At 57.7% G+C, this 25,176-nt stretch overlaps 1 protein-coding gene across 1 annotated transcript in view; it reads left to right on the top strand.

The window, feature by feature from the left end:
* LOC117645294 (RNA-binding protein Musashi homolog Rbp6) overlaps positions 1-25,176 on the top strand; it is a 310,020-nt gene that overhangs the window by 85,187 nt on the left and 199,657 nt on the right. The window contains exons 3-4 of the mRNA XM_034385367.1: positions 14,053-14,134; positions 21,379-21,407. Of these exons, the coding sequence (XP_034241258.1) occupies positions 14,053-14,134; positions 21,379-21,407 (111 nt within the window). The remainder of the gene's footprint in view (positions 1-14,052; positions 14,135-21,378; positions 21,408-25,176) is intronic.

Here is a 25,176-nt window from a genome sequence, read left to right as displayed (position 1 = left end):
ACTCCGCCCCACTTTCGCTGCGAGCGGTACACTGTGAGGTTGCCATACTTACCCGGTTCGCACATAAACCTCCCACGCGATTTTTTTTTTCGTTTCCTCCCTTTCCGTTTTATTTTTCTCCGCCGCAGCACTGTAACCACCGCATTCGATGCGGGGAAATACATGAAAATAAAATGCTCTTTGGCGCAGCGGGCGTGATGGATGGATGGACCGATCGGCAGATCCGTTTGGAAGTTGTTGGTTTCCTTGAACCTTTGCGGCGGACCTTTCTTCAGCACGGCTTAGGCCGCGCCAATTATTCACTCTTTCATTGAAATTCTTTCTCTCACCTCGGCGCGCGTAGTCGCCATATTTTTTATCCCTCGCGGCAACACAGAGAAACAGCGTCGGGGGGAACGGGGGCGGTATAGCAAGGGGCAATAGTCAGCTTTTTCTTTTGTTCATTTCCTTTCCTTTTTTTCGTTTTCCCCCGTCTTTGTCTCGATGTTGACAGCGGACCTCCACCTTACTGTTGACGGCTGAATAAAAGTGCGGAGGGAGCCGTAAGATTGCCCCCTCCAAATGCTTCGGCAGCGATTCCGAAGTGTCTGTCTCTCTCGCTCTCTCGCGGAAAGAGCCACGGGTGCGACAGAGACAGAGAAACGAGCCCGCGGCGGAAATTAATCACGGACCCGGCGGTCCGCTCAAGGATCACCACACTGTAGGCCACACGCACGACGCACCCAAAAATTCGCCCGGATGAAAAATTAAATTCGAACCATTAGCCAGTGATTAATCGAAGGGACTCCACTGTGAATTCTCCGGCCGCCTCTCCATTGTTGTTGTTGTTGCTTCGGGATGATAGATTCCTCGCGGCCGCCACCATGCCGCCTCCAACAACAAAAACTAAAACGTCCGTATCTCCGAAACGGTGCGCGCTAGGAGCGCCATGCAAAGGACAACAACTGTGAGAAATCGAATTTCAAAATTAAGTTATTGTGTGCGTGACACCCCCAGCGAAGGCCGTTTAGATGATACAAGCTGGAATGTCTTTTAAGATCCGGCCGCGGGGTTCGGTTCGGTTCGGCAGCGCGGCGCGAAGATGTCCGCCATTTTTGCCACGTCTCCCCCTTCCTTCCGGTGCCTGGCGTCCCCGCAGCTGCTGCCCGGTCGGTGGCGCTGCGCGGCGCTGCGCGGGGCTGCGACTCGCCAGGCCCGCCTGTCACAACACCTCATTGTGGTCCGCGCCTCGCGAAATATGACAGTTCATTTCATGGTTCCTTTATTCACTGTGCGCACGGGGCTGCTTCGGGGCGGCTCGGCGCGGCGCGTCCAGGACCCGTCACAGCGATTTATCAGTACCGGGGCCGAGAGGTATCGAAAATCGATGCGGCCTTGTCGAGATGGCATCGCACAGTGGGCCAGAAGACCGGTGGAGGCGGCCGAAACTCCAGACGCGTTTCGAGCTCCAGAGTCGCGAAGCAGGACTCGAATCGAACGTGTGACCCCACCAATGGATTCCTCGTTCGGAGAGCAATCCATTGATGGGGTCACACGTTCGGTTCGAGTCCTGTTTAGCGACTCTGGAGCTCGAAACGCGTCTCGAGGTTTTGCCGCCTCCGCCGGTCTTCTGGCCCACTGTGCGTCGGTCCGTGACGGTGTGACGGTGTGCCCCGAAGGCCGAGGCCGCCCGGAGGCCTTTGGCGCCTTCGGCAGCGCCACTGCCAAAGTGGCAAGGCAAGCCCCCTGGGCTAATGGCTGAATTAGTGTGTTGGCACCGAAGTAGGCTCCGTGCAAGACGAGCTGGCCGCCCTAGCAGCGCACCGCACCGGCCGGCCGCACCGTCGGACGCGTTTCCGGGAATGGCTGTTCCGCATCGACGGGCATTCGAGCATTGCCGCGCGCCGCTGCACCTCCCTGCACCTCCCTGGAGGCCTCTGCTCCGCTCTGCTCCGCTCTGCTCCGCTCTGCTCACCCCCTCCCACTTTCAACACAATTTGGCTTCCAAACCTTTGACGTGGGCCTGCTGGCCGTCGTCCAGGAGGCCGGGCCTCCGGACACCGAGGGTCCGAGCCGGCCGCCCGGCCGCCTCACTGCTCCTTTCTTGCGTTGGAACTGAAACCGGCCACGGTCATCACTCCAAACCGCACGGCAAGCCGGCCTCTGTCGTGGCCAAACTGTCGTCGCGCGCCGTGCAGCGCCGAAACCTGCCAACGCGGAACGCTGCCGGGCGGCGCGGAACTTCGTGGAGTCCGAGCGACGCAAGCAGCGCCAGCCAGGCAGCCTTTTGAATGCAGAGGGGCGCACAGTGGGCCAGAAGACCGGCGCAGGCGGACAAAACTCTAGACGCGTTTTGAGCTCCAGAGTCGCTAAATGGGACTCGAACCGAACGTGTGACCCCACCAATGGACTCCTCGTTCAAAGAGCAATCCATTGGTGGGGTCACACGTTCGGTTCGAGCCCTGTTCAGAGACTCTGGAGCTCAAAACACGTCTCGAGTTTTGGCCGCCTCCACCGGTCGTCTGGCCCACTGTGGGGCGGTACGACAGCCTCGCTTCGTCGCTCCGTCTCTGCAGCGCCGCGTCGGAACAGCCCGTCGGTGCGAGTGAGACTGCTGCGTCCGGAATGAGGCCGCCGCCCCGACGGCATCAGGCTGTCGCTGCCGCTTGCTGGCTGGCCTGCGCCGCTTGCACTGTCGCGGACCAGGAGGTGCCTTTGTCAGATTGCGGCTTCAAATGAGAGACGGCGGCCGGCCGGGCCGCAGTCCGCACGGCGGGGCGGGGCGGTAGTGGACGCCGACGTCGCCACAGCAGCAGGGGATTATATTCAAAAGCCCGGCCTGGGACCTCATGAGCTTTCCCCCTCCCCCACCTTTCCTCTGCGTGTGTGTGTGTGTGTGTGTGTGTCACGTAACGAAGCCCACCCTGGCCACCACAAGTCCCGGCCCATACGACCATAGGGTCGGGTCGGTCCCGCCAGGAGGATGATGACGACGACCCAGTCTGTGTTTTCTAGTTCTCAATTGGGCGTCAGCTGGATGGCCGTGCCTCACTCAGAACACCATTTAGTTCAGCGGATGCGACGTCACCGCGCCACACGCGTGGCCGCGGAGTGCAGCGAAGCGCCGCCCCATTCAAACGCTGTTCATTCACGGCCGCCATTTTGTTTCTTTTTGATTGGGCGCTTGGCTTTGGGCGGGCCCGTGCCGTGCCGCGGAGTCGCGACTTGGTTGCGGCGCCGCAGCACTTGACAGGCAAATCAGCGCAGCCAGGCCACTGGAAGAGGGGGTTCTTCTCCTCCAGGGGCACGGAGCGGAGGGAAAAGAGTCGTCGGCGCGGCACGGCGCTCGGAGCGGCGCGCGGAGCGGAGCGCGGAGTGGAGCGGCAGGAGTACTCGCCAAGGAGTGCCAACTTGCAAGATCCAATTTTCAGGTGTCCGCATCCAGGGAACGAGTGCAGCGCAGACAGTTGCTGAACACGCCCGAAATTTGGATTTCCGTCAGCTTGGCTGCCTCTCCCGCAGGAAGCGCCGGTCTGCCGCGGCATCCTCTGAAAACTGTACTCAGCCCTTTTGGAACCGTCGGGGACACTGTGCGAAAAAACCACAGTAAATCCCGTTAATTTTTTTGCCGGGATTTACTGTAGTTCAGGACACAGTATTTACTGTGCCTGGTTACAGCATTTACTGTACCTGGTACAGGATATTCCGTACTCCACTCCTGTGGTAACAGTAAATCCCGTACAAAGTACAGTAGATCCTGTAAAAAAAGTACAGTAAATCCTGTACTCTGAACTACAGTGACAGCTGTACTAATCACTACAGGATTTACTGTGATTTTTTCCCACAGTGGACCTTCAGCATTCTTGGAGCCAGTGGTCGTTATACCTTCCGCGCGCTGCGCCCTGGCGCCCCGCGCCCCGCCCCCACTGTCTGGCGTCATCCGAAACGACCAAATTAATAGAGATGGTTCGGGACATGGCGGGGCCCTGCCGGCCCTGCCCGGACGGAGGGGGCTGGCTAGCGATCGTCCGGCCCCGTGCCCCTGTTGAGCACGACGGGTCGTTCCGCGTTATTGGGGGCCACGGCCAGCGCCAGCGGCCCACGGCCAGGCCCACGGCCAGGCCCACCCCTAGGTCCGGCCGCGCCGTCCGCGGCCCAGCCCGCCCAGGTCCCCGATGTGACTATAGCCACATCCAATTTTAAACCCTCCATAGATGAGGGGATACGATCGCCGACCGGCCGGAGGCCGCGCCGCCGTCGGGAGCGAGAGAGGCAAAGGGAAAGAGATAGAGGGGGCCCCGGTCCACGGGATGTGCCTTGCGTGTGAGAGAGAGAGAGAGAGAGAGAGAGAGAGAGAGAGAGACCCAACTAATGGCCGCACTCCTATTAGCATGCAAAGTCAACCGCGGTATTCTTTGGCACGAGGTGGCGATGCAGTGGGCTGGCTAGAAACGGCGTGCTGGCTCTCTCGCACTCACAAGGTGCCCCGTAAGGCCGCGAGAGAGACCGAGCGACGAAGCACTGCCTACCCAAATCAGCATGCTGGAACTGGGCCCTTAAGAAATGGGTGGGGTGTGCTGGTATGTGGCCCTGACCCGGATGCATCGGCAGGTTAGGTTATCTACGGCACATCCAAGGGCGCTGCACTTAGTCAAAGTTTAAATCAAAACTAAAAAAAAACACACAAAAGAAAGCATTCTTGCAATGTTTAGAAAATTGACCTGTGACGCCCGGAATAACTTCAAAAAAGAAAAAAAAACAAAAAACAAGCTCCTGTTATTAAAACACGCTCCCTTAGCCTCTTGCGATGTGAAGATGAACTAGCACTGCTGCCCCAACCAGTCTGGAGCGTCGTAGAGTTACAGCATTCTCACCCACGGACCGGCGAAGAATATTTGCTACCAGTGAAACAAAGTATGAATGGAGAGAGGAGCGGGGAAAAGATGATAGCAGAGACAGAAAAGCAATTCGCGAAAAGCGAATCCATTCTTCAGTCGAGGAAGTCGGTTGTCTCGATATTATTGGGTCGGCGTCAGAGTGAATCATTTCAATTACTTTGTTTATCTGTGAGAAAAGCGAGAAAGCAAGGAGGATGCGTGAGTTTTACAAAACTGAAAATGGACCCATAGGAGGAAGTACGTCACTAGTTGGAAAACACGACGAGAGAGAGGCGGGGGCCCTTGAGTTTTTACGGTGTCCGCAAGTGCGCCCTGTGAACACTGGGCGGGACCTTTTTCCCGCCCCTTTTTCACCTTTACTGGTCCTTCGCCCTTCACGGTACGAGCAGGCCCTTCAGCCCTATGCGTGCGGCTGACGCGCCGTCCACCGTGTTACTGTGTCAAGTAGACCACTGGACACAGAGTTGGACACGACGTTAGTGGAAAGCTAAATGGCCGGCCGCGCCCCGGCGGGCCGAGGCGAGGCCTTCCCTTCATGACAGCTGCCTCCTCGTCTAACGGCCTGGTTCCCTGGTTCGTGGCTTTAACAGCGCTATTCGCAGTGTAACTGCCCTCGGCCGGCCGCGTTGCCCACGCCTAATGCACTGCGCCTCGCGACCAGCAGTGCAGCTGCCGCTTTCTTCAGCTCGCTTCACTTCACTTCAGCTTGTTTCAGCTGGCCAGCGGACGAAATCGAAAACGAAATTCAAGGAACTTCGCAACGCGCGCACTCCCGAAATGTCTTTGTCTTCAAACTCCAAACGGCATCAGCACGACAACATTGCAGCACAGCCTTTCCTAATAACAAATTTCGAAAAAAAGTCGTGGCTTTTAATTTTTGTTTTTCGCTCTTTGTTGAGGAATCGGTGCGTATTTTTGGGGGGCCTACATTCAGCGCGCATCTCCGGGCGTCGTTTCGCGATCGCTGACAGTGGAGGGCGCTCCACCAGCTTCGCCTACTTCGCCTGCTTGTCATGATCCGGGAGGCGCCGCCTGGCTTCGCCGCGAGTTCTCTGCTAATGACCCTTTTTCACAAAGCGAGGCCTGGAATTGTGTGTCTCGCGCAAAAGTCAAAGTACATGACGTGAATGCCTACCAGCCGCCGACCCGCCGGGACCCGCCAGCACCCCGCCAGCACCCCGCCAGCGCCCCGCGCCGCGCGACGTCATCCACAGCGCGGTCTTCATCGACTGTCACCTCCGAAACAAAAAGGCCGTTTCAGTGAGGTTCGAAATTCGTTTATCTTTTCCGCGGACGTGCACGATTCACATCTTTTGTTTTGGTCTTTTCTCCCCGTGATATCGTAATAAGGGCTTCCGCACCACTACCGGCACTCATCTGGACGGCCGAGTGGACATGTGCCAAGAGCGCAACACCGCCCAGCCCTACGAGCGTCGCCATTTTTGTGTGTTTGGTTGGCCGCACTGTCGGGCCGGCTCCGCGGAACAAGTCGCGTTATGGGAGTGGCACCCCTATGTCCTCGTTGTCAACACTTCCAACGTGCGCTGGTGTGTTGACTTAACAATTTTCGGCAGCAGCGTTTTTTGTTGTTTTGGTCTTTTTTACTTTTGTTTGTGCTGCCATTTTTTTCAGGGTGTGTGTGGGCACGACGCTACGCTCGGAACGTCCTTTGCAGCTTCGTGCGCTCCACTGTAGTGGCACTGGTGTGCCCATCGTCGCAGTTGTCCGCCGTCTGTCTCTCTGCGTTGCTGTCCCTGTGCCTGTGTGTGTTGGTGTTTGTATATGTGTGAGTGATCAAGTAGGTGGCGTCCAGATAGTGAACGTGATAACGCTAATGCAAGGGGTGCTACCCACCTAGCTCCTGCAGGGGTGAGAGACTCAAATCCCAAATGATATCCTCCACAAAAATTGAAAAACGAAAACAAAAGAACTCCTAAGCTGATCGGTAAAGACTGTGAAAGAAGCATTTAAAAATTAACTGGGTGGCTGCAGGAATTTTGCAGTAGTTTCCTTGCTCTGCTGCCAACGCGTTCCACCTCGTGTCGCCGAGTCGCGTTTGACTCCGCCCAGAGAAGATCCCCATTCAACACTGTCCACTTTTTACGCTGCAATCTGTTATAAAACGGGAACTGTGGGCCCATTCTGTTGGCTGTGTACTTAGCTGAGCGGATGGGCGATCAAGTTATTATTTTTAGGGCCGAGTCTGCACTGCGGGGCTACTCTATTTCTATACCAGAGGCGCGTCTGTGTGTGCGCATATTACTGCGTGTGAGTGTGTGTGTGTTTGATCGGGGTGGAGATAATGATTGGTTGCCTGAAGCCTCGCAGGCAGACTGCGCGCCCCACTCACCCTTTGGAAAACTTTTCAGCAAAGGCAGCAGTTTTTTCTGTCTTCTTGAATTTTTGGCGACTCGCTTCGCAGTGGCAGGTGGCGCCACATAAAGGTCGGGCAGGAACCTGTCGGAGCGCGAAGGAAAATACAGCGATAAAGCGGGTTGCGGCACTGGGGGAAAACAACAAGCGAACAAACAACAAGTAAATCAGGCAGAGACGCCTCCATTCCATTCATGCAACGCAGAGGTAGCCGTTCGCGCGCGGCCCCTGACAGAGTAGACGCTGTCGTATCCATTCTGTCTGGCCGGCGCTGCGGGCAGCACAGTGGGCTGGCCGAACCCTACGCCCCGTCCCGCCACGCCCCGCCACGCCCCCGTATTTATAGCGGGCAGTGTGATGAAATATTTGGTCCGCCACTGTCTGATTGAACGCCCCACCTGCCACAGGGAGCAGGCCCTTATTCTGCAGCAACAACAGCGCTGCATATGCGCACGCACGGAAATGCAATCCTGAATTCATGGCGCCATTTGACGGCGGTGCTGAGCGACAGCGGCAGCCTCGCGAGGCGCAGTGTGGTGGCACCGTCGTAGTAAGGGCACCCCATGCGCACTCCGCCATTTTGGACTCGCGTCCTAGTATGGGCACCTCATGAGCGCGCGCCGCCATTTTGGGACCCCCTCGTAGTACGGGCACCCCATGCGCTGGTGCAGCCATTTTGGAACTCCCTAGTTCTGACGCAGCGCCATCTATCCCATCCGAACAAAGCATCTCAGCGCTCAAAGTGAGGACGAAAAGATTAAAACTAAGATCCGTCACAGAAGAAAATTTAGCCGATTCTTTTCATGATGCCGACGTGACTAATGTGCGCAGAGTGCAGGGCCGCCCCTCGGCCGCCCCTCGCCCCCCGCGGGGCCCCACCCTGGGGAGATCCGAAAAGGTGGAGGCCCCCACTCTGCCCGGCTTAGTTTCTCATCGGCATGAAAGCTGCTTTCCGAAGTACTATGTATAAAAGGCCGATAATTCGCGGCGCGGTTCGTCTCTGAGGATCAAAGCTCATCACTCAAATGCTCCCCCCGGCTCCCCCACCCTCCGCTCCCGCCCACCACCCTCGCTGGCTGACTTCACAGCACTGCGAGCACGCGCGTTTTCCTCAAACACACAGACATGCAGCGTCCTTGTGTCCGGGACCACTTTGGCTTTGATGAAGGTGCAGCAGCCTTGTCACAAAGACGGCGCGAGCGTTTAAAAACAGTTAGGGAGGACATTTTTCCGCATGTCCTCTCCTCCACCGGCGCGTCCCAGCTAAACTGTGTGCGGGGGGCAGAGTGCCACTTGCCACTTTACTCCGCGGGGAAACTGTCCGCGCGAGCTGTATGAATTCCGCGCAAGGCCGCTCCCTCTGGCGGGTCGACACCGCGGCCTCCTCCTCCGTTTATGTTGCCACTCAGATTAGAGCGAGTTCTCCCGCCCGTGGGGGTGGGGTGGGCAGAAGGGCAGCCCACACGCGTGCGCGTCGAGCTCGAAAGGGTTGCCAACCTCAGCCTGCTGACTTGCCCACTTATCGAGAGTAAACTCTGAATATTGCCTCGAGGCCAGCGGGGTGAGGTTGGCAAGTCTGTCGATGCATCGTGGGGTGGCAGCACTGCGCCTCGTTCCCAAGAAGTCTACCAATGAGCGGGTCTCTAGGAGAGCGCGCCGCCCTGACCCCTCGCTAGCCGGGCCTCGCCGCAACCTTCATCAACACCAATACAAACACGTTCTCGCGCCCGCAAATCACACTGCAAAGCCCCGTCGGACAAGTCTCGCTATGCCGCGCAGCCGCGCCACCTGGGACTGCAGCCGGGCCGAGCCGAGCACGCCCAATCCACGGCCGAGCCCAGCCGGGCCCCGCGGTGGGGGCGGCGGCGCGGAGCCGAGCCGGGGCCACCCGCTTTTCCAACTTATTGGCATTGGTTTCGCCTCTGACCTTGCCGGGCCGGTCCGGGGCTGGGGCCGGGGCTTGCCAGGCCAGAGGGGAAGGTCCCTCCGGGCGGCGCGGGGCTGGCGGGGAGGATCCTTCATCCGCCACCCCTCCCCCACCCCCCTCCCCTCCTCCGCTGCTCAACTGGGTCACTTCTCACTCAGCATCCGCCCCTAGGGTGCTAGGCTGGAGCTACCCGTTCGTTCGCCGGGGCCCCCCCCCCCCCCCCCCCAACCTCCCAAACCCGGAACTTTGTGGGGGATGCATTTTGTTCTGCGTCGGAGGGAATAGGTAAACACACACACACACACACACACACACACACACACACACACACACACACATCACCAGGACGACGACTTGTGCTTACTTTCCGGCTTCGCCACTGGAAAAGCGGGGCGGCGGCGACGGCGGCGGTCTATTATTGTATTTGGGATTCGCCGCGTCATTTGCAAGTCCAAACATAAGTCCTGATTAGGGGAGAGCCTCCCTCCTTGATTGTTTCCCACCCAGTCTAATAAGTTGTTCTCCGCTTTCATAACGGCTCCGCCCGCCGGGATCCAAATTTGTGGCATTTCAATTTTTTTTTCAGCCGGCCGGCCAGCAGGCGCGGTGACGCCCGCCGAAATGGGTCTCCCGTTTTATTGTAAACTTTTTCCGGACGCCGCCGTCCGCGCTGTACACAAGTGTTTGTTCAACAACTTGGCCCTTCTCTCTGTGTTCCATCTTTTTTCCCTCCCCTTTTCAAGTTTAATTGTCTCTGTTCATTTTCCCCGCCCGCTGCGCGCATTCCCACACACGCCAAATATGCTCTTCGCTTCCAGCGACTTGAGAGAGTCGATCCCGAAAAGACTGGAGCGGACACCAACGTCTCTCTCATCCGCTGCTCAGTTCGTCAGCCTCTATTTGTGGCTGGCTGCGACGTCCAGGCACTTTGGGTGTTTGCCGCACCGCGCAGGGCGCAGACCCGCCGAGCCGGGCAGCCACCGCAGGCCAGTGACAACGCATCCGCCAATATTCTGGAGCGTCGTTTTGGAACGGAAACTGTCCACCGCACACCGCCCCTGTCTACTTTGGCCGTCGCTCTGTCGTGTCGCTGTGTGTGTGTGTGTGTGTGTGTGTGTCTGCGCGCGTGTCTGCTCGTTGCTCTCAGTTCGACCCTCTCGAATCGGTTTGTGCACGTTCCTCCCCACCCCCCTCAGCGTCCCTCCTAGCCCTGCAGTGTCGCGTTGCCGTGACAGCGTGTCACCTGCAGCTGTCTCGGAACCCGCAAGCTCCCTTGGTCCCCTCCCCCTACCCCCCCCCCTCCGCCCCCGCGGCCCCCCTCTAACTTTCCATCCCATGGGCCTAGTCCCATCCCGCCGTACGCATGAGCCCGGGCCCAACGCGTCATGTACACCTTTCCCCCGAAACTAAATTCTCACCGTTTTGCGTGCTGCCCACCTCGGCCCACCCCGCCTTTTTCTTTCCCCAGCTTCCGCCCCTGCCAGCCTCCGGTAACCCCTGGTGACAGCCGCCCCCCCCCCTCCCCCACCACGTGGCCTCTCCGTCCTGACCGCCGTTCAAGAGTCAATTAGACTAAAACGGTTTTAGAATGGCTATTTTTATTTCACCGCCGCGTCCCTATTCTTCGGCCAACCCTTGTCCCGACCGCCTCGCCGACCCCCATCGACGCTCCAACCGGACCTCTTGGAACCCTCACGGCCCAGTTCCCGCGGCCCGGTACCCGTGCCCCCCACACCGCCACCCCGATCCCGGTACCCACACCCGCCAGCCCCTTCCGGGTACACGTGCCTCCTCCCCTCGGCTAGCCTTGACAGAGAGATGATGAAAGTTTCATCTCCGTTTTCAGTGAAGGAGAGGGGGAGAGAGAGAGAGAGACAGAGGGAGACAGAGAGAGAGGCAGAGAGACAATGCGCCGGGCCATCCATCCGCCGCCACCCCGCGACACTCCCCAGTAATTACAAAAGACTTTCCGATGCGTTTGAGAGCGCGGCAGAAGAGAAAGGTGTGCTGGTTATCGAAATCCCGGCGCGGGAATAAGCATTGAAAAGGAGGACAGGAAGGAGGGCTCTCAGAGTGAAACGAAAAACGAAACAAAGAACCCGGCAGGCAAGCCCGCAGCAAGGGCGTGTGTTAGTTGAGAAAAAAATACAGAAGCACCGAAGCGACTCGAGAGCGAGCCGTCGCGCATTGACCGCATTGAGACAGCATTCTGTTTTCTATTTTACCAATGAGTATGGTCCATTCAGTGAATCCTGTCCGGCTGGCGGACCCTTTGCAGGCTGTCCGGTGCCCATGGTGTCGCCCCGACCAGCACAATTCGTTAAAGCGGGCTGCCCTCAAGTGGCCCGCAACGGTTCCGCCTTTTTATCTTTATTTGAGCCCCTCCCTGTGCCCCCACCTAAGGGGCGGTCCCCTGTTCCTGGCCCTCACCGCCGCGCCCCGGGGCTGGCGTGCCATGATGCCCACCAACTTCGTTAGCGGGCCTGTCAGAGAGCCAAGCAAAAGGTTCCCCCATGTTCCTATCGCACCAGGGTTTGGTTGGACCGGGCGCCACGCGGGGTCACTTCCCGGCCCCACCGCCCCCCTCCCCCCCCACTGGGTCTGAGCGCGGCCGGGACAGCAGAGCCAAGCACCTTGGTGCCCCAGCACCGTTTTTAACGGAGTCTTCACGAAAGCCCCCTGTCCCAGAGGCCGGGGCAGAGTCCGTGCTCTAGGCCCCCCGAGAAAAACGAAACAAAACCGTTTGGGAGGCCGGGGGGGCCCCCCGGGCAACCGGGGGCGGGGCGGGCGGGGCGAGCAAGCGGTGCTGGCGGCCGTGTTGAGGTGAGCCTAATCGCCACATCGGCCATTATTTCTTCCCGTCGAGTCTAATTCCGCGGCTTGCAGTACCGCCTCGCTACAAGCACCGCCTACACAAGGAACTCAGTTCCGTCCCTTTCCCGTGAACTGTGAGACCTCTTCTAGAACTACGAGTGGCCTTTTTAAAATGACGGGGAATCGAATGTAAAAACTGTATTAGGTTCCTAGCCATTTTATTCCTGAAAAAAATAATTGAATTGTGAATTTTGTTTGCGTCGCCTTGGCGCTTTTCTGGCCCCGAGGAAAGCCCTGTAGATTGGAGCGGGGCGGACAGGACGTCGATACGGCGTGACGATCTCCGTCCCGGTCCACGAGCAGCGGCTCCGTCCGCGCGTGCATTTCGCCCGGCGCGCCCGGCCACTTCTTCCACATTTCTTTCTCATTTCGTCCGTTACCACGTGGCGTGGCCCGCCGTGGCCCCGGGACGGCTGGCTGACAGGGGTGGGGGAGCACATCTCCATTTTCCGTTTCATTTGCTTGGGTCCCTTCCTCTGCCGGGCCCGGGGCCGCTGGAGCCGCTGGAGCCGCTGGAGCCGCCAGGCCACTGCTGGAGGGGCGGATTCGGCGCGGCATTCCAGCACGGCCTTGACATGTCGGGACGAGACGGCACTCTGAATTTCTTACGATGCAATTTCGTCGTCACGCGGGTTATGACTGTTTAGCCAGCTTAGTGCGGCTTATGAGATTGCATTCCGCCGCCTACCTGGCCGAGTTCCGTTTGTTTTTCCGCGTTGTAGCGCGTAACCGAATCACGCTTAAAGCGTTTGTCTTCAGCTGACGACTGCCAGCGTACCTATTCTGAAATTTACAAAACGGCATTGAAATTAATATTTTGATTTAATTCTTTGTTGTTGATATTTCCAACAGTCATCCATTCTCTTCTTATTGTTTCCCTTGGATAATATGCCGCAGCACTCGGCGTCTTTTTGCGAGAAATTCGGAGTGTGGAGCAGGCGGTACAGGGCCCCGTGTGAAAGCAGGTAGTTGGAGGCGGGTCGGGGTGGCTCAATTTGAAACTGTTGCTCGCAAGCTCCTTCTTTCCCCGACGGTCGTTCGAACCAAGGACCCGCAAGGACCGCAAGGCCCGCAAGGCTACTCCCGCCTTTTCTCTCGAAAGGCCGCCTTGCCTCACTTCGTCCTTGCGTCCTTGCCGCCGGCTCGGCACGGCCGCGCCCCCCGCAGAGACCTGCGACACGGTTTGACGAAGCCTGCGGAGCCTGCGCAGGATTTTATTTTTGTTTGTTTTTATCCTGCGGTGTGAATATGACGAAAAATAAGTCTCCGCGCGATGTCGCCGAAGATTCGACGCTACTCGCAAAGGACTCGACTGGTATTTCACTCCAGTTTTGCTGTTCAGTGTTTAGGATCTGCGTAAAAATTGACGACCTGGGATCGGTTACTGAATTTGTCAAAGTCTCTAGCCTGTTCCGAGCTTCTAGTGATTAAGAACTAGCCTTTCAAAAAAAGGAAAAAATAAACCGGGAGCAGTTTTAGTTATGATGACATCTCAGTAGCCGAACCAGGGTTGCCATCGTGACCCCTTCGGCGTGCGAGTGAGGGTCTCTATTTATACTCCGGCGTGTTTTTTTTTCACCCCTTGGTATTACCCGTGGTCGCTGAGGCGGACTCGCTGGAGTGGGTGCGCGGCGGGCCTTCGCGCATCGCGGGGCAGAGCGGGGCAGAGCGGCGCGCCCGACTTTCATCTTGGCGAACGCGTGTTTGTGCGTTGCCACCGCGGCGTCGGCGAAGACGGCCGTAACTGCTTCCCCGACCCGCATAATCCCGCAACCCCACGCGCCGATACGCCGTTTTGTCGGCGCCCTGCCGGCGGTTCTTTTCGCTGACATATGTCAGGCCGCGTTATGAGGGCCGACCCACCTCAGCTCGCGAGATTGACAGTGAACAATAAGCCCGCGGTTTACTGGCGGCCTTGAGTCGCGCAAAGTTCTGCGAGTACACCGTGGGAAAGCGAGGACCAGGAAATAATCAGGTGTTTGGTGTGTTTCTCTGTTGCAGAAAGTCTTCGCGAATATTTTAGTAAATATGGAGAAATCACAGAAGTGATGGTGATGAAGGACCCCACAACACGGCGATCAAGGTAAGCTGGGATACCATCGTCCCTCGGGGGTTGGGGGCGCGGTGGGGTGGGCGGGGCTTCAGCGATAACGCACTGCTTATCACAGACTTGGCAACGCCGCCCTGGGGTTGGGGTGAGCCCTGCGTGGCACTACGCGGCGCCAGGGCCCCGCCAGGCCCCGCCAGGCCCCGCCGGCAAGAGAGACAGGTAGGACTGCCGGCCTCCAGAGAGTATACGCTGTCATATCACAACTGTTTGCTCCCCCTTCTTTCCACCCCACCACCACCATCCCCCGCCCCCGCGGTGCCAAATGGCAGTGTACCGAGGTTGCAGGCCGAGCAGCTCGTCTCCCCTTAATCTCCATCGCCCCATGTAAACCGCCGGGCCAAGCAGAAAGTGAGTGTTAGCCGGCAAGGATCCTTGGCTGGTCTTCGAAGACCAGCTAAGAGGTATTCCACATGGCCATCGGAACTCTTTGACGGTCCTCAATCTTTCGTTTCTTTTTCACATTTACCTCGAGACCGACCTTAATCCTGCCGCTTTGTCGCGAACACACACTCACACACACGCCGACGGGCACGTAAAATCGCTTCCCGGGTTTCTTTATGACTTTTTTATTCGGTCGGCGCGGCGCTGCAAACTTTTTAACTAATTTTATAGAGGAGCTTGTCGAGACCGATGGGAAAATGTGCACAGGCCGTGGCAGCCAGAAACAGAACGTCCAAGTTTCTTGATTTTCTTTGTTTCAAGAAAATAACATTTTTTTCGTGGTGGGAAGGGGACCCAGACAAAAATGAATCTCAAAAAGTGAAATCACTCGCTTGCTCTGCGAGCGCATGCAGCTCGTTCTCCTCGGCGCGCCTCCCCCACTCCTTGTCCAGCCTCGGCAAGGCCTAGAGCGCCGTGCCGGGCAGGCAACCCAATGCGCACAAGCGCAGCGCGCGGCCTATCCCGCCGTTCACAGGCGCTGGCTGCCTGTCCTCGTCCCAGAGCGAGCCGAAAGCGCTGCCGTATTTGGAGATATTTGACGTCCGTATCCGCCCTATTTTTCGCGCCACTGGTCTACATGATGGAGGCCCCCCCCTCCCTCGGCAAACTCTGATAGACTCACAAGATGCCGCGTAGCCGGCTGGAGCGGGGCGGGCCAGGCGGGCCGCACTTTTGCAGGAATATAGACTTTATACTTCACGGCGCATCAAGCACTTGGCCTTCATGCGAGTGTGCCGAGCCACGCAGTCAGCGGATGATTCGAAGCCTCCCCAGCCGTTGCGCGTCAGCAGTCAGTCCGACCAACGCACTGCCGCACAGTGCCAAAAAATATTTTAAACTCATCAAAAAATTAAAAAAAAAAAACGCTCTGGAACTTGAAGTACTTACCTCGAATAAAATCTGATCAAAGGGTATTCACTCGGAACATCAAATCAATTTAAGGTGAATGAAATTGATAGTTATTCGAGAACAGTGACGGAGTTCCAGTGCAGTGTTACTGGGTGGCATGGCAGCTGACGCGGCGAGGGAAGTCCAGGCGGCGCGGCTCGGCACGGCCAGGCTCGGCACGGCCAGGCTCGGCACGGCCAGGCTCGGCACGGCCAGGCTCGGCACGGCCAGGCTCGGCACGGCCAGGCTCGGCACGGCCAGGCTCGGCACGGCCAGGCTCGGCTCCGCGCTGCGAGATGACGCGCCCAGCGAAACGCGTTCTTTACGGCTGACGCTGCAGTGCCGCTGGAACGACGCGCTTCAAATTGAAACAAAAGCTGTGTGTGGCGCAATTAGTGAGGCATGGCAATGGCCTTGGTGGGGAGCTGCGCGCTCGGCGGGGCGAACAGACGGCCGGTCAGACAGACAGACGGGGAGACTCTGCGGTGCACGGCAGGGCCTTGGCAGGAGCGCGGCCCAGAGAGCGCTTGCACTAACTGCTGGAGCAAATGTTATCTCAGGCCACAATTTGTAGTGGAAAAACAGAGAGGGCGGAGGATGGCGCAGGAAGTGACCAATACTCCCTTGGAGCCGCCGCGGCTCGGGCTTTGGGGCCGTGCCCTTTCTCTGTCTCTTTCTCTCGGCCGGTCGGCCTCGTGAGGGAAAAGGTTTTTCGGATACTTTGCTTGGAGAGCCAGAAAACCCGCACGGTGCGCGTTCGGCGACGGCCCCGCCAAGCCGCCAGGCGGCCAGGCCTTTGAAGGCGCCCAACGCACCGCCATCTCACAGTGGACCGGTCCTCTCTGTCACTCCGCGGGGCGCGCCGCGGGGGCGCGACGGAGACAGAGAACGACTCCTCGGAACCGCTCGGCTGACCACACAGGGGTGCACGGAGGGAGGGTTGGGGGCGGGCACCCTGGACACCCTAGCTAGCCTTGCCCACTTGACCATTCAAATTGAGTCTGAATGAGGCTTGGATTGAGGCTGGAAAGGGGAGGGGGCGCACCGCAGTGTGGCGCCCCCCTCACCCTTTCAGCCATTTTTTCACCCCCCACATCAACCCCCGGTGTGTTGACGTCCGAAATACCCCGCGGTATTCCGCGCCGCTTTTTGCATGAATTGGGCGTGATTAAATTACCGCAATGCGGGACGCCGCGGCGTGTAACGCTTTGGCGCTCCCTTGTCTCGCGCGGCCTTTTTAACGACCCGCTGCAGCGCTGCATTCAAACGCCAATCCGGTTGCCTTTTGATAAGGACTGCCCAACTTTGTTATCGTGCACGTGTGTGTGTGTGTGGAGGGGGGGGGGCTGTCCCTGTGGCAGTCACTTTACAATATATGGACAGCAGCCTCACCACCATGTTGGCTGACAGAAAACAGGCAGGCCGCCGGCTAACGGGGGCCAGACAGGCAGACGGACAGACGGACAGACAGACAGACAGACAGACAGACAGACAGACAGACAGGCGGACAGCGGCGTGTCGCGGTCAGCGCCAGCGATCGCTCTTGTCGTCCGATGACAGGCGGCTGCAGGTGCAGCCAGAACGTGGGTCTTTGTGACAGGGAGACGAAGGCGCGAACGCAGGGCCGAGAGAGAGAGAGAGGGGGGGGGGGGAGTGTCGCGCCCTATTTGCCCGCGACACGGCGCCAAGGGCACTTCATATTTCCCAGAGACCTGATTATTACCGAAGGCCCCGCGCTAAATCGCTAAATATACGCGTCGCCGTTTCGGCGCCAAAACGGGTCGTCGGAGCTCCGCGGAGCTTCGCGCTGGCATCGGACTTGATTTTGTTCCGCCATAACAGTGGAGGGGAAATTGAGGTCCGGCCAATTGTCCCGCCTTGCTGCGCGCCGCGCCTTGCCGAGCTGCCCCAGCACGAGAACGAGCTCCCAGGGGGGCCTCCAGTCGGCCTGCAGCGGCCACAGGGATGACGGGGGTACACTGCACAAGCCGTGTTGCTTTTTGCCTGAAAATACTCATCCTGTGTCCCACACAACCGCCGGCTCAGCCCAGCAGGACCAGCAGGGCCAGCGGGGCTCCACAGCGGGGCGGCGAGGACCCGCAGCGGGTTCCCAGCCCTCACCCGGGCCCCGCCTGGGCCTCGCCCGGCCAGGAGGTCCGGCCAGCTGATTGTTTCGTCTCACAACACCCCTCCCTCCCAATGGCGGCCTGCACGGACTGGCCGGGCCGGGCGACCCGCGGGCCTGGCCTGCGTGCTCTCCCGGCAAGACCAGCGACCGAACCCCGCGGCGCCTCCCCCGCCGGGTTCAGTTACCGGATTAAACAACTCCACAACCTTTGAATGCGCGTGAATTCTCACAACGAAGTGAGAACCCTTCCTGCTGGAAACCACCCGTTTGAATTGAGAAAGGTGCGGTCCTCGAGGGCCGGTGGGCCGCGGGTCGTATGTATATGACCGCTGGGAGCGCGGGCAGGCCGGCCGGGCCGCTGGGCGGGAAAGACGGCGAGGAGATCTGCCGCCGGTAATGAGCCCCCCAGAGACGGGCTGCCTTTTGTTTCGCGGCCCCGCCGCCCTGCCGCCCCACTGTAATTACGATCAGCCGCAAACACGGCCCGTCAGGCAGGCCGGGAAGCCCCGATTTCGCACCGCCAATAAGCGGCCCGGATATTGAGCGCTGCTCTTGCTGACCGGGTGGCGGGGAGAGAGATGGTGGGACGTCATTCAGAAAGACTGCCGACTGAGAAGTGCTCCAGCCCCGCGGATTTCACACGAGTCCTGAAGACCTCCGAACGCACTGCCCTTTTTTAATCACCTTATTTGCTCGTGGTGCAATAACAGTTCGAAAAAGTTGTTCCTCTCTTCTTCGCCCGCCCCTTTTGCGTGTGTCCCACTGTAGCAATAAGGCAGCCCAATGCAAACCACAAACAACAATATCTTATCTGGTCGGCCATTACTTCCTGAGACAAGTGCATATTTCATCCTGGCGGGCCGCGGTCCTCCCCGAGTGCGTGCTCTTTCAGAAGCGGCTCGCCTTCAATGAGAAGCCCGCTGCTTTTGGCCGGGCTGAAGCTTGCGAGGCCTTGCTGAACCTTGCTAGACTAGACCTCGCCGAACCTCGGCACCCGGGCTGGTTCGGCAGCCTTGCCGGCCGGCAGGGTCGCTTCGACTGTCCGCCCTTTTGTCTGCCGATCAGTGGCCGTCGGGGCGGAGGTAACGCACGGGCCTCGGCCCCTCGGCCGCGGAGGCCACGGCCCACGGCGGCCACGACCTCGTCGCTCTAGGCCAGGACCCTTCTCGCCCTTTTCCTCGAACCCGCCGAGAGCTCCTCTTGCGGTACTGTACCATTGTACACCTCGGGGCAAAACTTTCGGAAAATGACTGGAGCCCCTCGGGCAGCGCGACGCGCGCGTGGCCAACAATAGCAACAAAAAGGCGCCGGGGGACAACAACAACAAATAAAGGGCCTTTTCACGTATCGCGCGACGCGCTTTCACGAAATTTAAGCGGCAGGATGAAACTCGACTCCTGGCCGGCTCGGCGACTTAGCGATAAAAAAGATTAAAACTCCGTTTGTGTCATAGCCGATGTTTATTTCCGACCATATATCTAGCGGGCCACAATGCCCCGCGCCACATTCCCTTGTCTCTGTCTCTCTCTCTCTTTCTCACACGCTCTCCTCACCCCCACTCTCTCTCTCTCTCACTCCGCACCCCCGCTGCATGGGGCCCATGGCAGGGCGAAACAGCATCCACGCGCCGCCATAAGACCATAAATTAACGTCGTGATTTAAATGTGAACATTGTTTTGCCAGTGTGTGGGCGCGCGCGCGCGCGTGTGTGTGTGTGTGTGTACCCGGAGCAGCGCCGCCGCCGTCTTGGGGTCCGGGCCGCGAGCGTCGTTAGCCTTGTGGCTTCGCGGGAAACGCGCAGAAAACGGGTCAGTGGCAAAAGTGCGACGCGAGGCCGCGAGGCGGACCGGACCGACCACCAAAGCGAGCGGCGTGGCGTTTGGTGGCGTTTGGCGCGAGATAGACGCGCCGCTCTGAAACCTCTCGCGGTTTCTGCTATTTTCGCTGCTTGGCTTCACGCGCTGGGGTGGAGGGGGGGGGGCGTAATTGCCGCCTCTTTCCCACACTTTACCTGCGCGCGATCCCCCCACCCCTTTCAGCCACCCGCAGCTACCCCTTCCCCTCCCCCCGAATAGCGCGCGGGGCCTTTGAATGAATGTCCCCGCATTGTGTGGTAATGTCATCACATGACTCCCGACGAAGAATGCGAGCCAATTGTGAATGTGGCTCGGGACGCCATACCTCTTCCTTCTACTGCCGGGGGAGGGGCGGAGCGGAGGGGGGGGGGGGGGGGGGGGGAGGACTACGCGAGCCCCTCGCCGGCTTCGCCCACGGAGGCCCCATTCAGCGGGCTAAACGCAGAGGAGGAGAGCGCGCGCGCACACACACACCACACACACAGAGTGCCACCTTCACAACACAAAAATGCGGGCATATTTTTTCTGTTTGCCTGTGTGTTGGTAGCTGCTGAGGACGCGCGTTTGGTTGTTGTCGCGCGCGCAGTAATATTCCGAGTGGCAGATGAAGCTGGGAGCGGCGCGATGAGGGGGCAGGAAGCTCGCGAAGGGAAAAGAGGGAGCGAGAGAGAGAGAGAGAGAGAGAGAGAGAGAGAGAGAGAGAGAGAGAGAGAGAGAGAGAGAGAGAGAGAGAGGTGTCGAGGAATTCGCGCGGGTGACGGGATGAGGTAGAACGGTCCTTACATCCGGTGCAAGGCAGGTGCCAGGGATGGCAAGGTGGGCGGGGCGGCCGAGGGGGGGGGGGGGGGGACGGGGCGTTCCGTTTTGCGAGAGCGCGCAGACACGCGGGAGAAACTGAGGTAGGGACGCGAAAAGGTGGAATATGAAGACAGCTCGGGGCTTAAAATACGAGGCGGTTCGGGCGCGGGCCGCGCGCGCCGCGCTGCCGGACGGAGAGGCCCGGAGTGTCGGGAGCGGAGTCCTGGAGTCCTCGGAACGTCCTGCGACGTCCTCGGGCCCTGCAGCGGCGATAAGACTGGAGGAGACGTCCTCAGGATGCTTTGCTTTGTTTGTGTCTTATGAAGTGCGATAATCAGATCAGTCCGGGCGGCCCAGCCCGGCGAAGATTGGCTTTGGAATCGCCCGACGCCGTCAGTCTCAAACAACTTCTTCCGTCTCCCTCGCAGTCCCTCGCAGTGGCGCACGGGGCGCCCCGGAGGGTGCGAGAGAGGTGGAACGCTCGGTCCGGAATCAGCCTGCTGGCGTCGCCGTAGTTGGAGGCAATTCCCCCGGTCTCTCTCTCTCTCTCTCTCTCTCTCCTCCGTCTCTCCGTCTCTCTGCCTCCTCTCATCCTCTCCGTCACTCTCTCTCTCTCTCTCTCAATTCCCCCGCTCTCTCTCTCTCTCTCTCTCTCTCTCTCTCTCTCTTCTGTCGCCGTTTGGCGCTGGCCAGTTGGAAAGAGGCGTTACTACGCTTTGGCCGCAACATGCGCTTCCAGCGAGGCTAAACGCACTCATATTTTTACACGCACACACACACACACATGCACACACACGCGCCCGAGCACACACAGACACAGACATACAACGACATTTGGAGGGAATATAAGACGGGGAGGCACGCCCCCCGCCGGATGCGGACCGCTGACCATTAATTGAGACAATAATTGCAAGCTTGCTTGTATACGCGAACATGCAGCAACACACACACACACACACACACACACCAGCGTAACCTTGCGCACATGCGGGCCCATACACACTCGCATTCGCATCGAACGTTGAGATTGCGTTACCATAACGCAAAACGATGATTGCGGGCCGAAAAATTTAGGAGATGGTGTAATACTGCGGCAAAGTAGGGAGGGGGTGGGGGACCATTATATCGGCGAGTCGCAAACACTCGTCCTGATGGTGGGCAAATACGGCGATACCTTTGATATGTGTAAACACACACAACACACACAAGGTGGTCCGCTCGCCTTTACTGCGCAGTTTCAGTGTCGTCGGTGCCGGGCCGTGGCGTGGCAGCGACCATGCACTACACCACCAGCTCCAACTTTAACGAGTTTGTCTTTTGATGAACGCGGAAAATAACATATTCATATCTGTTCTGCTCCGGCGGGCAGCGCGCCGCCGAAATCGCATCTATGGCGCGCATGGCGTTATCATGCCTCGCGCCATGCAATGGAAATGACGGAACACATGAATGAATGCATGCGAATTAGGTCGGAAGGCGGTGAAGGCCCCAGGCCCTTTGCGGGTCCGGTGGGTCGCCGCGGGTAGCCGCGGGTAGCGGAGGTACCTGCGCGCCGTGCCACCACACCGTACCTCATGTCCGTGCCAGGCCGTTTGTCAGAGCACGCCGCTCTCTCTCTCTCTCTCTCTCTCTCTCTCTCTCTCTCCCCCTCTCCCCCGAGACGGTCCGAGCTGGTACGAAATGGCGGCCCCCATGCACGAGTACCCATCGTTCCCCTTTACTTGGGACTCTCTCTCCCCGCGGACGGCTTGAAACGTGCGCCCCTTCTAGTGCACTGCCCTTGACACCGCAATCCCCTCAATTTTCGACTGGCCGGCAGCCGCAATGAGTATGAGAAATCTTCGGAGCCGACGCGGTGCGCAAAAAAGAAAAAAAGAGAGTTACTGCTGAAAAAAAATTGGTGATGATTGAAGAGTGTATTTTCCTGGTTCATTATCTTGGAGAAAGTCAGTCGCTAGTGCAATCGGGGGCCTTCTATAAAGCCTGACCGGAAACCCCGGACCGTCGCGGTGCGTGCGTACCCGTCTCCGTCAACAGGGAGGTTATTTCTCATACTGTTGTTGTTGTTGTTGTTGAGATGATGTGTGGTGGTTCTCAGTGGCCTGGCCGTACCGCGCGGCAATGTGCAATGCGCGCCGCGCCGCTCCGCGCTGCTCCGCCCTGCTCGCTGGCGTCATGAGTGTAATTTATCTGGGTGGATTCTGTTTGTGGCATCAATGTTCTCTCCCCCTCCCCCGCGGGCGATGGCTAGAGGGGAGCGCGCGCGTGCAGTTGGACTGGCGTGTGCTGTCACATTCGCACAAACTTATCAATCGCCTTTGGCTGTTTTTGTTTTCGAAAAATGATTCACGCCCAATTCGCTTTTTCTTCATTTTTTTGCGGCGTCCGCTGCCTATGATCTAGTGCCGCCTCTTATCAGATAATGACATTCTGTCTTGAGCCGGAAGGCCCCCCTCCCCCCCACCCCCTTACTCAAACTGACGTGACAGCGCTCCAGCGGCATTGTCAAACTTGAAAACGGAACAATGAAACAATGGAGTTTGCCAATCTTTGGTTACCCCCGCTGCAGCGCGCTGGACCCGACATAGGATGGGATACGCCGACCCCCTCCCACCACAAGAGTACCCGCGCCCTGTGTGCACCCACTCACGCGTTGTCCGGTACGATGCAAATTTCGGACCAGCCACTGCGCGAGGCGAAGTGTCTGGGGACCTCTCAACGGAATCGGCGGAAAGGTATCCCGGTGAACGTTCACCAGGGACAAATGCGCGAACCGATAACCCAATTATTTTTTACCCCCTGCAGGGTATCCAGGTTATCCAGATCGACCTAAAAATCCAACGAAAATACTTTTAGCACACATTGCTTGTTTCCTCTGACAGATACCCCCTGCCTCAATAAAAAAAAACTAAAACACGCTCGAAACAATTGCTTTAAGGTTGAATTCTCACAAGGTCATGTCGACCTGACGCCCGAGACCGTAGGTCAAACTGACCTCCCTCCTCCCTTTTTTCCCTCCTCTCCCTCCCCAACGGCCACAGGGGTCAGAGAGAAGGTCCGGCGAGGCAGTTTGTTCCCGAGAAACAAGCGGCGGGAGGGACGTCGGCGCGGTCACGTTGAAGTGGCGGTTGAGGTAGTTGAGTGGATTTCAAGCGGGGGGCGGAAGGGGGTGGGGGGAGGGGCTCGCATTAGCGCTGGCGGCGGGGAGGGGCGGCCGGACGCGGCTGCTGTGGCTAACCGGAAGCATCCGGTCGCGCGCGGGATAACGCAATGGAACATATACCACCCAGCAGTCTGCATACACGACCAGCAGGGAGGAGGAAAATGAAAAAGGCAAAAGAAGGAATTTCACATTTTAGAATGAATTTGAATTTGAGTTTAGTTTTCAATTTAAATTTCGAATTTTGAGTTTTGAAATTGAAATTGAAATTGAAATTGAAATCGAAATCGAAATTCAAATCGAAATTATCGAAATTTGAACCAGAAGAAGAAGAAGAAGAAGAAGAAGAAGAAGAAGAAGAAGAAGAAGAAGAAGAAAAGAAGAAGAAGAAGAAGAAGAAGAAGAGGGCGGAGAGAGAGGCCCGCTGACTGTCGCGACGACGTGCTGCACCTGGCGGGGCGGGGCGGGGCCGGGCGGGGCGAGATATTCATCAGCACCACTCTGTGTCTTCACATTAGCGCTTAATGCGCCGCGTAGATCTTATCGCAGTTTCAGGAAGCCGTAAGTCCTGGCCGGCCTGCAGCACGGCCTTGCCCATGAAGCCCAGGAAGGCCTTGCTCGGGGTCGGCCGCTTCACGTGCGGCAATTAAAAAGGGGTGCGAAATTCCCGCCGTCGTAACGTTACTCTCCCGGGGGAATATGACTCCGGGACTCCGGGGGGCGGCGAGGCTCGGCGGGCGAGGAAGCCCGCGTCGGGACGTAAGGAACCAGGCGTTTCGAGAGTCTCGAACCGTTGATGCCTCGGTCGAAGGCCAGTCCGCCTCAGTGCCGCCGAGAGTTCGATTCGACTCCCGGGTAATTCTTTCCCAAGTCACCCGAGGTCCCGAAATCGATGTCTCCGATTTCGACGAAACTTTGTGGGTGTGTTCCCTATGTAGCAAAGAGCTCCAGAAAAAATTTTCAACTTTTTTGGTCGGCCCAAAAAATTTTAATCACGTATTTTGTAAAAAACACTGAAACCTGCACTAAAAATTTGTTTGTTGCCTGAGGGCGACCTGCCCGGTGGATTTTTCTTCTTTTCATGGTACTGAAAAAAAAAGTCCCCGAGAGCCACTTTAAAAGTCACTTGTTCCAGGAGATATGGACCAAAAAATTCGTTTTTCGCGAATACCCAAAAAATGCATCCGAATTTTTTGATGATAATTTTTTTTAGGAAGGTCCTGTGGTGGTCTATCACCCTTATTGGTTTTGGGTTTGGCCAATGGAAAACAGAATAAAAATCGCGTTTTTTCCGTTTTTTTCGCAGTTTTTGGCCCATAGTATCGCCATTTTAAGTCTGACTTAATGAGCGCCATTAGACTTTTTTTTCGCCTTTTCAAGACGAATCGATTGATATAAGTTAAAGTCAAATCGGAGTATTTTGAAAAATCGCATTTTTTACGCATCCAGATTAGTTGGATCCCGATCGTAAAAAGGGCGATTTTTCAAAATACTCCGATTTGACTTCAACTTATATCAATCGATTCGTCTTGAAAAGGCGAAAAAAAAGTCTAATGGCGCTCATTAAGTCAGACTTAAAATGGCGATACTATGGGCCAAAAACTGCGAAAAAAACGGAAAAAACGCGATTTTTATTCTGTTTTCCATTGGCCAAACCCAAAACCAATAAGGGTGATAGACCACCACAGGACCTTCCTAAAAAAAAATTATCATCAGAAAATTCGGATGCATTTTTTGGGTATTT

The sequence above is a fragment of the Thrips palmi genome, unplaced genomic scaffold, assembly GCF_012932325.1.
Source record: "Thrips palmi isolate BJ-2018 unplaced genomic scaffold, TpBJ-2018v1 HiC_scaffold_18, whole genome shotgun sequence".
Lineage (NCBI taxonomy): Eukaryota > Metazoa > Arthropoda > Insecta > Thysanoptera > Thripidae > Thrips > Thrips palmi.
This window is presented reverse-complemented; position numbering and strand designations above follow the sequence as displayed.